Source organism: Panulirus ornatus, chromosome 65 (assembly GCF_036320965.1).
Source record: "Panulirus ornatus isolate Po-2019 chromosome 65, ASM3632096v1, whole genome shotgun sequence".
Taxonomy (NCBI): Eukaryota; Metazoa; Arthropoda; class Malacostraca; order Decapoda; family Palinuridae; genus Panulirus; species Panulirus ornatus.
The window spans coordinates 9,708,951-9,721,422 of NC_092288.1; the positions used below are offsets into that span (position 1 = coordinate 9,708,951).

Here is a 12,472-nt window from a genome sequence, read left to right on the forward strand (position 1 = left end):
TATATATATATATATATATATATATATATATATATATATATATATATATATTTTTTTTGTCGCTGTCTCCCGCATTTGCGAGGTAGCGCAAGGAAACAGACGAAAGAAATGGCCCAACCCACCCCCCATACACATGTATATACATACGTCCACACACGCAAATATACATACCTACACAGCTTTCCATGGTTTACCCCAGACGCCTCACATGCCTTGATTCAATCCACTGACAGCACGTCAACTCCGGTATACCACATCGCTCCAATTCACTCTATTCCTTGCCCTCCTTTCACCCTCCTGCATGTTCAGGCCCCGATCACACAAAATCTTTTTCACTCCATCTTTCCACCTCCAATTTGGTCTCCCTCTTCTCCTCGTTCCCTCCACCTCCGACACATATATTCTCTTGGTCAATCTTTCCTCACTCATTCTCTCCCTGTGCCCGAACCATTTCAAAACACCCTCTTCTGCTCTCTCAACCACGCTCTTTTTATTTCCACACATCTCTCTTACCCTTACGTTACTTACTCGATCAAACCACCTCACACCACATATTGTCCTCAAACATCTCATTTCCAGCACATCCATCCTCCTGCGCACAACTCTATCCATAGTCCACGCCTCGCAACCATACAACATTGTTGGAACCACTATTCCTTCAAACATACCCATTTTTGCTTTCCGAGATAATGTTCTCGACTTCCACACATTCTTCAAGGCTCCCAGAATTTTCGCCCCCTCCCCCACCCTATGATCCACTTCCACTTCCATGGTTCCATCCGCTGCCAGATCCACTCCCAGATATCTAAAACACTTCACTTCCTCCAGTTTTTCTCCATTCAAACTCACCTCCCAATTGAATTGACCCTCAACCCTACTGTACCTAATAACCTTGCTCTTATTCACATTTACTCTTAACTTTCTTCTTTCACACACTTTACCAAACTCAGTCACCAGCTTCTGCAGTTTCTCACATGAATCAGCCACCAGCGCTGTATCATCAGCGAACAACAACTGACTCACTTCCCAAGCTCTCTCATCCCCAACAGACTTCATACTTGCCCCTCTTTCCAAAACTCTTGCATTTACCTCCCTAACAACCCCATCCATAAACAATTTTTTTTTTTTTGCTGTCTCCGGCGTTTGTGAGGTAGCGTATTTCATTACAACATAACATCACCTTGCAGTCACTGTGACCCTTTGTCTGCAGTATCATTCCTATCAAACTGACCACAGATTTATCAAATTTTAAAGAATCAGACAGATCAACATTAGGTACGCAGTCACTATCAGGACCACCAAGTCACATTATCTATCTTTGTATATCTCTGACCCGTGACCCTCCAGGAACTACCATCAAGGGGTGGCCACGGCAAGTCTCCACTTATTCCTGTCCTTACATGCATCCCTCGCATACACCATTCCACGCATTCTTCCACTGTTTCTCTCCCTCCAGTATTCCGCCACGTAATTTGCCCATGTCACAAGTGGTCTTCCACTCACACCAACCCCTTTAATTATACCATCTACACTCTTCTTGTAAACTCCCAGTCTTGCTCCTTTCCACATGTCTAAACCATCTCAAAGCATTATGTTTCACTCATTCTACTACTCACCATTTCACTCCCTTTGCATTTCTGGCCATGCCACATCTCTCATTCACCCTTTCATTACTCTTCATTCCACCTAATCACCCCACATGCTCTTCTCAAATAACTCATTTCACAGCCAACCATTCACCAATTTCATCGCATCCCACTTTCAAATTCATATCACCTAATACAATCACATAACTGTCATTCTCAAAACCATTCACACATTCTTCCAGATTTCTCCAGAAAAGCTTCATTTCATCCTTACCTCATACAGTCTTCATATTCACAGGCACATCCATGCATACTTCACAATCTAAATCTTTCCTTTCACCCACACTATTCTTGATTTATTACATCCATGCTATGTAACACCCTCCCATGCTCTTTATAACAGAATTGCAAATCTTTCTTTTCCTCTTCCCTGATAATTGTCACTCATTCCCATCCATACCATACTTCCTTCCATGCCCTCCCATAACTTGCTTTCATCATTTCCATTTTCACTCTATACACCCTACCCAAGGGTATGGGTTTCCCAAAGTCCTTGCACATCCACATAACTTTTAAACCTCTCCATAATCTCCCTCCTTTTAACCTCACCAGTCATCCCATTCACATTCAGCACCATCACCCTCAATCGCTCGTCTCTTTTAACCCACGGCATAAATGATAGACTCCAGTGCTGCTTCTTAGCCTTCTGTGCCTCACCCTTGAGAGGTCACTGGCAGAGGACAAGTCCAGCACAGTGTTCCCAAAGGTAGCGGGGCTCCAAAATTGTCAAAAATAGTGACCACACCTCAGGTGTTTGTCCAAATCAAAAGTATTGCCCTCATGTAATTGGCCAACACCTCCTCCTTCAGTTCCACCCCTAAGGGGTGTAATAACAAGGTCACCACGAGAAGGCAGAGTGAGACTTAGCTACTCCAGTAAAATGGGAATATACTCTCAAGGTGCTGAAACTTAACTTTCCCAATTTCAAGCTTCTTTTTCTTTCCACAGAAGCAGCACCTACTAACTCATTTGTTACTATACTGCCACTGCATTACCTCAACTTAAATATTGATGTAGGGGTTGCATATGTTTAGTTGTGTTTGAATGAAGAATCAGATAAAAGCATATCACATAACTCTTGAATTTAGGAGTTTTTTCAGAACAGAGTAGAGGCTTGCCCTTGCTTGATGAGGCATGTTAAATCAGTATTCAACATAGCTGCATTTGTTTAGTGATTAGATTTAACCATTGGAGTATCTGTGAGAAAAGGTGTCTGGCTAAGCTTTTAGGAGCAAACATCCATGTATCCAGAGCTACTTTGGGACAGTTGAGGACATTTAGGACATTCTCGTGTATGCATACAACGAGTCTGCAATTGCCATTTTCTTGACCTCACCAACAAATGGCAGACTGCTCCATATGTGGACAGTTAGCATTCACTTGTCTTTGTACTAGTTAAAGAACCCCAAAGAGGCAGGCCTATGTCTTTCAGGAGAGAAAGGCAGTTGGCACCAAGCAGATAGAAACTCAACCACCAAACAGATTGGTCACCTTAAATGATCATCCATTGAAAATGCATGTCATGAGCTTAGGTGATTTGAATCCACTATTAAGAATACTCATCCCATTGACATAGTAGTAGTTAACCCCCAAGCAGAAGCTCACCCTGTGCTGCAATTAAAAACGTTTGCTGAAGTCTACATATCAGCTGTTAAGCATATGTTTACTAGAGTCCTACAGTAGTGTTTGCTTCAGCATTTATGGAGCTAAACACTGTGATGCATGATGTTTTGCCTGGATCTAGATACTGTGATTTTTGTGCCTTATTTGTTAAAAGATAAAACTCCAAAAGATCTTGGCTTCAGTATCTGTTGATTTCTGAGTCCCACACAGGCTACATAGATGATGCAGTCATTGCAAGGTTTACAGGCATAAGAGTTGCAGGCTGTATAAGAGACACATATTTCTGGAGCTCCAGTCATGTTTAAGAGCATCACATGGCTTTTTTATCTTATGGTAAAGATCACGAATTCTATTTATGAAAAGAACATTATGTATATGCATGAAAAAGAGTAATGCTGTTCAGAACAGACTTTCTTTGTCAACATGATTCAGAAATAGCTTTACACTGGTTTAAACAAGGAGCTTCAAATCCTTTGGATTATCAGATGTTTACTGACCTTCAGCCTGTGGTATTCATTGGGATTGTGTGGGACCAGTGGCAACATCTTATCATCAAAGGCAAGCAAGTCCCTAATCCCAGCCTCTAAAGTGGAGGTAACAGATGTCTTATGCCAATACTTGCCACTGTAGATATCAAATGTGAATATAAAGTTGTTGGACATATCAGTAAATACATATAGCTATGGCTCAAGTATTGCATCATAGTTTTAGGAATGGAGGTATGGAGCTTAACATTCCAATCTTGTGCACAAAAATTGAGTTGCTAATTTGTTGGTAGATGCAGAAAAAAATATTCTCTGTTAGTCAAGGGAAATTTTTGTAATCAGTTTTTCTGAATAAGAGTGTTCTCTGGACATGCAACAGATCTGAGTCTGCTTTCATATTTTCAAAAAATTTTATCATAATCCTCTTCATGAATTTTACTACTATCTCTGTTAACCATTAGCCATAAAAGCCTTCAAGAGAAAACATTTACTTATCAAATGTTAGGTTAGTAAGATCTGCTATGGTAAATACCTGTTGATGTATCCCTCCATTAATCCAAAATTTATGGTAACAGACAAGAGTAAATGCAGTACAGGAATGTGCCCTAATTTTGCAGAATGTAGGATTTATTCAACAAATGTACTACTTATAAACTCTGAATACACAGCTCACATATTCAAAGGGAAACCTTATATATGAAGTAAAAATGCTGTTGATTTTGATACATAAATCAATATCTAGAAAATTCTGTAGTATCCATAAATCAGCCTTATGAATAATTTTGAAAATTTGATGTCTAAAATGCCAGTAAGCTGGACGAGTTAGTGGCAGCTTCCTTTATTTAGCATGGCCTGCCATGTAATTAGGATGCGAGTTTCTGTGATCCTTTATCAAGTATAGAATATTTTTTCCATCTTGAGAGATTTTTTGTACTTATACAATATGCAGTGTAAAGAAATAGTACCTAAGATAACCACTCCTAGCATAAGTTTTCTGTCTCATTGTATGTCCAAAAAACTTTTCTGTTATTTGCAGCAAGGGGAACTACAACTGAAGAGGGTTAGTTACTGGTTACTTCAGGGCACTGAGTGGCTTGGTTAGTGGCTTCATGTTAACCCAACTTATTGAATATGATGTTAGAGGTAAGATGACTAAGGGGAAAGTGAACAATAAGTAATCTGACTCATCTGAAAAAAAAATGTGCTGACTTTTCCTTAGGATAATAAGTTTAAACCTTTGTAGATTGTACATTGTCCACCTATTACAAAGGGAAGTTTTTCCTATTAAAGGATTACTGTAAATTGTGTGTTAACGATTGGAATAAGGATTCTATGACAAAATAAATCTTTTATACCATGCAGAATGAATGTAAATGTTTGGCACTGTCATATTTACTAATGAAGAAAGAATCTTTTTACATTGTTGAAGTACAGTATGTTAATATTAATGACATATAAATGTGGTGAGAATGTAGTTTTCATCATGATGTAAATATGAAATTTTGTAGTAATTAGATGTGTCTACTGATTCGTTGTTTCACAATTGTGCACGTAATGTAGATTAGGTAAGTACAGGTGTTACCTTATACATAGTTGTTATATATATGAATGAGTAAAAATGCCTTTCCACCCATATTCATCATGCATAATGTAATAAACTATGCAATGGGACAGAGTTCCAAAGATTGTTAACTCTATGCAATAATATCGTCGTTAAATATACCACTTTTAATCTTATGATTGTTATGAGCATGATATTTAGTCACAAGTACATAATTTCAGAGGACAAAGCAGTAATTACAAAGTAGCTAGAGTAGAACATGTGAGACACTGAGCTGACCACTATGAGATTATTTTATCTCATTATGTAGCCAGTGCAGGCTTCTGATTGCCTTTTTTACAAAGGAAAATTATGCAAAAATCCTTGTGAGTATGAGCATTTTCAACATGTCTCAGTACTAGTACCTGATATGATTTCCATGTACAACATCTGATTTGAAGTTTTATCACGGTTCATCAGTCACTTCAGATTTGTAGTGAATACTGTACTTGTTACACTTCTCTGTCATTTAAAACTGCTTAAAATAAAGTGCATGTAACCAACAGATTCTCTAATACCAGTAAGAGTGTTTGGAAAAAATCAATAATTCAAATTTTCATCATTAAGTTGGGAAATCTAGTGTATGGTGGATTACTGTATCTCCTGCATCATTCAGCTTTGCAAAATGCTAGAGGTAATTTTAAAATTCAAGATTTTTCACAAGATTGCAAATGGAAATGTAATGTCATTTGATATTCCAGGATATGTCAAGAAATTACTAAACTGAGGTAAATCTTAAAATTCTGGGAAGTTCCAACATCTTCCACATAAATTTGCAGCATCAATAATGTTTCTATAAATTGTAACATAATCTTGCATTTTAAAATTTCACCTTTTTCACTGCTGTAGAGTATAAAGATATAAATATTTTCAAGTGTGCTAATGCATGAAACTTTGATGAAAATGGGCTGCACATCTATTTGTGGTGTGATGCATTTCACCTACTTTGAGGGGACTGGGTCATGCTTTCTTAATAATAATTTGAAATTACGGTTAAAATGCTCTAATCAGCTCCAACATAACTATCATCTGATAAACTCCAACATAACTAAAATCTGCATCTGTTTATGATATGCACCCTCTAACATGTTTCTGATAAGCTTCAACATAACATGTTTCTGATGAGCTCCAACATACCTAACATCTGTTTATAGAAATAATCCAACTAAACAAGGATTGTTTAGGCTCTACCCAGGATGATTCTAGTTGAGTTAGGGGCCTTTCTTTATCCTTCCTTAACAATCCAGAACAAGTACCTGTACAGTACCTATAGAACAGAAAGAGGGTAGCATAGTGAAACTACTTAAAAGGTTGACTGAAGAGAGGCAATAGCAGAAGTTAACAAGTAAAAGGGTTTTGATATCACTCTACTTAAGAGACAGAAGGAAGTGGAGCCATCCCTGATTTCAAGCACTACTTGTTGCTGAAGCAAATTACACCCCTGTAGACATGGAGCAGTTGCTCTCAAAAGAAATTATTTTACCATCTGTATAACCCCCCTAATTTTTGCAAGCATATTTTTGATGCTCATTATGTAGGGGTGTGCAAGATAAAGAGGATATGTTTATGCTACTGAAGTGGTTTTAAATCTAATACCTATAGCTGGAAATAACAGGTATTTATTCTTATTGCTGGCCAAAACCACCTTTTACTTGCCTTGTGGATTTAGTCTCCTAACTCCAGTATATGGCATGTAATCTCTCCATTTTACATCTTAGTTTTATTTGTTTCAAATATTTTCCCCAACTCCTCGCCTTTGTACATCTCATTAATTGTTTGACTGATTGCAATTAAACATAGTTCTCTGCACATCCACATGCTGAAATCTATGTAAGGGATACCAATGTACATCTTTCTCCTTTTTTCCTTCTTAATGGTCCAGTATAAGTACTAAACATCCAGCACCAGTTCCTGGTCATCATGACCACTCTTGCAACATGCTCTAGCTTTTCATCTATCCCTGAACCCTCTCTCCAGTTGCATTATTTCTGCCCCATTAGGGTCTTCCAACCATTATCATCAGTGCTCCAATCCTTCTATCACCCAACTGCTCTCACCACTGTCATCACCAAACTATTCAAAGCTCCCTTTAATTTCCGCTTTCATCAACACTTAGAACAACATTCCCCCTCTTTCAGATCATGGGTTTAGAATTAAGAGATGCAATGTTTGCTGGTGGCCTTAACTGAGAGAGCTACGGGATTTAGTAGACCTATTCCCATGTCCCCTAGAATAAGCAACCGAGCAGTTACATGGAGAGCGCATCTTATATTAAAGGAAGTTGCTTGTTCTTTAACATAGCTGGATAACCATTACGCATACAGGGCTCCTTATCTATCCAAACCTATCTAAGTCCCTAACATAACCTTTGATGCAGAGCAATAATGAACATTACCCTCGATATAATCAACCCCGGATATTCAAGCACTCGGTATACAGTAATGATTAGCGATTCCAACGTGGAAATTAATAGGGTTCTTCTCGACAATGTTACCCTGCAGAGATCCGACTCGAGAAAAAGTATCATTTGATGCACGAATTCTACCCTCATATTTCGTGTACGATGATACTTTCTGATTTAAGTTCAAGGATATGACCTCTACTACCCACAATCGTCAATTGTACATAATATTCGTGAAGTAACCCTAAGTACATTGGCAAGACGACCATGCATCTCTGGGTACCTATCTGAATTCATGGGGGTGCGTCCATATAGCACCAAACGTCCTCATTACCAAGTCTTACTTTGCTGTACGGGAAAATGGGCATGCTTAGAACCACGCGATTTACGAGGCGGATTTCGAATTCTATCCAGTAATATCACATGCTTACAGCTGAGAATTCTGAAGGCCCTGTATACATATCAAGGGGAGACCCCACCATTTGTGCACATGATACTGCTTGCAAATTCCTGTCTTTGGCATTAAGCCTGTATTCTTGAGCGTGTGTGAAGTTATCCCCCTCATGAATAAGCAATGTTTTTTTTTTTTATCATTACATGAGGGTTGCAGTAGTCAATTGCTTAACCAGTTTGCTCATTTGCTGTTTTACTGTGGCCCTGACGAAAAGAATTCTCGAAATGTCAAGATAATTATTTTCAATCTCATATATATATATATATATATATATATATATATATATATATATATATATATATATATAAACCGCGTTTTCATGTACATCTCGTGAAAAAAATCAAAAAGGACTCATCAGACCTCTAATCATTGAAACAACGTTCTCAAATACGTAATCAAGTACTCACTATATAAGTACCTTCGATTGAATGTACTCTTTTTCAGGCTCGACATTAATGAGAGAAGAGGAATAACAATTGAATTGCACCACAGCGGTGTATGATTCACACGAAATCTTACGTAAGCTGTTTCGCCAGTTTATAGAATATGCCTTGAATATGATGAATTACACATTCATTGGAAAATATTATATAAAAAATAGTAAAATCCCGCCCCGTCTAATTTTACTTTCCACACTAGTACAAAAAAATCACTCATATTTGAAAGTTATTTCTGTGGGAGTATTTAATGAGACTTGACTAATAAAAGCCATTATCATCGATATATAAAATGAATGATAATGCTGTATCCGACTTCTGTAATTGATTATGGTACTACATTACCGACACGTTGTTAGTGTTCGAACTATTCCCATTTTTTTTATTTTGTCAACCATCTTTAAGGAATATATTTTCACTTTAGTGTATCTAACTTATCATTACTCAGCCACACTAATGGTCGCGTAGTATAATTACGTCGCCGGGTGCCTGCTGGGTCAAGTGTTCATTTTCCCCTACGCAAGAAAAGCCTTGTCCTGGCCAACAAGCCTTTACGTAACATCTTTAAGTATTCTGTCCAAAAATGATCTGTAATCAGTTGAACCATGACTACCAACAAACATTCGACATATCACCCACAAACAACAAAGGGCATATCAGTGTCTCGCGTGTATAATCAGTTGAAACATGGCCAAACGCCCTTATCACCTGTAATCAGCTGAAACATCATTGTCAAACAGCACTCGACATTTCAGCTGATCACAGATGAAACCATGGCAAAACAACACTCGACATATCATATACATTCAAATAAATCATGGCCAAGAAATACGACATAATATCCCTAATAACTTGAAACATTTTGGTTAACAAGTTGATAAAGAATAATAGTGTTACTTACCTTCCGCCGGCTGGCAGAGGATGGTCAGAAAGCAATCAGTCAGATATCACTTGATTTAGGAAATTATTCCGTTGAAAACCCTCAAAATAATCACACCGATATTCAGGTTTTATGTATTATTCTTAAAGTCTGTACTGTACTTAAGTCATTTACAGTCACAATATATCAACGTTTCACAGCAACTTTTAACTGTCATCATGCACTGAGCATCGGTCACATCACGATGATAGACAAATATTTCTACTCTTATCAACGTTTCACAGCAACTTTTAACTAACTGTCATCATGCACTGAGCATCGGTCACATCACGATGATAGACAAATATTTCTACTCTTTTGTTCACTAATCAGTGACCCTCAACCGAGTGGATATTACACAAAAACCAGTCACTTAAGTTTACACAAAGGTAATCACTTGATTTTCCTGACAGAAATGTCTTTGCCTCACTGGAAATATCTTTCTTATTTTAATATCACTGAAGTTCGCCGAGAATCACATGCACAATTCTGTCCTAGAACAACCCACTGAAGTTAGAACGAACTGATCCTCGGGAGAGAAGCACAACTGCACTTTTTTTGGAAATCCCATTCAGTAACAATAACAATATTAATAAATGTCATGGCTTTGACTCACGACTGCACCATCGCTACCACACTCACAATGTACGACTAGATGGTCTTACCCATAGCACGGCCCGGGCAGAACTGATAAGTGTTTGTTGCACAGTCTCCAGGCGGTTAGACTAGGATAACAAAGGGTCATAACAAGCAGTTTGACAATCGAATCCGCTTTCATTTTGTCATGTTGGAAAGTGAATAATCCAATTAGTTGTAATTACAAAGGTAACTTTGTGCCATATATATCAATAAAGTATAATGCTACCGAAATGAAATCACCTGGCTAATGGATTTTCATTAATATATGAACCCCGGCGGACGCAAACTAGTGCACGTGGTATCAACCGTAGGTATATTTTTGCGCTACGACGGCAAATGTATCGGCGCAGAGCTGCGATCTCTTCTGCCAAATACTTTCACTCAGTTAAATCTGAGGAATTGTACAGTTAAAGGTCTAACGTGGACACAAAGAGGAAAAACCAACATATAATCAAGGAAACGACACCGCTACATTTTCTTTGATATAATAGATTGAAAAGTGGAATTCCATTGCCCTGGTGTATTAACCTCCTTATCAAAGGTTCTGTTACATATCAATGAAATTTAGAATGTTTACCTCTAGGTGAATATAGTTAGGGTGAAAAAGGGGCTTTGTTGAATAAAAGATGTCGATTTTTTTTAAGGATATAACTGAGGAGTTAACGAGTATACAACACCAAGATCTCTTCCGTGGGCTCCTACTCTACCTCCCAGACTATGTATCAAACCAGTGCAGGGAAACTATGTACGTCCAGTGGCGATGATAGGGCCTGACAAATGGTAACTTTTCACCTACTACATTTACATACAAGTTGAGTCCAGCAACACCACAGTGTACATATAACGTGCATATCAGCCAGCCAGCATCTGAAAGATATAAAGCAGCAAGGAAAGAGTAACACATAGAAGAGAAACTTTAAAACGAGTATAATTCACGACATGGGTAAATAAATTGGTTAAAGAGCAACTAATTAGATTATGGGATTCATAGGGTTGAGTAATGGAGAATGATGTCAAGATATACAAGAGGCTATACGACAAAAACTGCCTTCACAGTGGAAGATGCTAACCCCAACACTGGCGAGATGAAACGAGTTCTTTGAAAATTCTCGTTAAACACAGCTAGAAAAGTTTGAACATAGCTGACTTATCACACCATTAGTAGCCCACACCACTCAGGAACAGGTTGGCTTCAGGTTGTGTATATAAGGTGACCCATCAGAAAATGAGAGAATTGATGGAAAATTTTATGTGAACAGATAAAACTTGAGATGTTTGAGGACAATGTGTGGTGTGAGGTGGTTTGATCGAGTGAGTAACGTAAGGGTATGAGAGATGTGTGGAAATAAAAAGAGCGTGGTTGAGAGAGCAGAAGAGGGTGTTTTGAAGTGGTTTGGGCACATGGAGAGAATGAGTGAGGAAAGATTGACCAAGAGGATATATGTGTCGGAGGTGGAGGGAACGAGGAGAAGAGGGAGACCAAATTGGAGGTGGAAAGATGGAGTGAAAAAGATTTTGTGTGATCGAGGCCTGAACATGCAGGAGGGTGAAAGGAGGGCAAGGAATAGAGTGAATTGGAGCGATGTGGTATACCGGGGTTGACGTGCTGTCAGTGGATTAAATCAAGGCATGTGAAGCGTCTGGGGTAAACCATGGAAAGCTGTGTAGGTATGTATATTTGCGTGTGTGGACGTATGTATATACATGTGTATGGGGGGGGTTGGGCCATTTCTTTCGTCTGTTTCCTTGCGCTACCTCGCAAACGCGGGAGACAGCGACAAAGTATAATAAAAATAAATAAAGATAAAACTTTCACATATAACTACAATATTGCTAGAAACTAGTACTTTTAGAAATCTTAGATAACTATGATTTTAGATTATTGGTGGACTGGATTTTGTGGGTTCATTATTTCAGAGAAGTAAGCAATTTTGCAAGACAAAATAATCTTACAGGTACTGTAGAAAAATAAATCTTGTTAACAATTCTGCACAAGTTAGGTAAAGACAGAAAAGAAAGATCATGATATAGAGTCTCACAAAAGTATAAATCCCTTCCATTAATTACACTGTAAATGTGTGATCATCCATAGGCACAGTACATACACTCATCTGTGTAATTTATGACCAAAAAATTCATCAGATTCATAAAGATTTCATAACCAATCCTATCACGTATATGTTGTGCATTATAGCTTGTTTAAAGCTTTTACCATATTTCTTCATTGTAATTCACAAGTAAAATCCAGGTAGAATCTATAATAAAAGA

The 12,472-nt window shown here is 38.0% G+C and overlaps 2 protein-coding genes across 5 annotated transcripts in view; one reads left to right on the forward strand and one right to left on the reverse strand.

The window, feature by feature from the left end:
- Nucleotides 1-5,857, forward strand: part of LOC139746654 (cytochrome P450 3A24-like) — a 47,406-nt gene extending 41,549 nt beyond the window's left edge. For all 4 annotated transcript variants that reach the window (XM_071658088.1, XM_071658092.1, XM_071658089.1 and 1 more), the window contains exon 11: nucleotides 4,791-5,857. In XM_071658088.1, coding sequence (XP_071514189.1) covers nucleotides 4,791-4,856 — 66 coding nt within the window. In that variant the 3' untranslated portion in view covers nucleotides 4,857-5,857. The remainder of the gene's footprint in view (nucleotides 1-4,790) is intronic.
- LOC139746484 (uncharacterized) overlaps nucleotides 1-10,234 on the reverse strand; it is a 313,137-nt gene extending 302,903 nt beyond the window's left edge. The window contains exon 1 of the mRNA XM_071657756.1: nucleotides 9,548-10,234. The gene's annotated coding sequence lies outside the window, so the exon portion shown is untranslated. The remainder of the gene's footprint in view (nucleotides 1-9,547) is intronic.
- Between the last annotated feature and the right edge of the window lie 2,238 nt (nucleotides 10,235-12,472).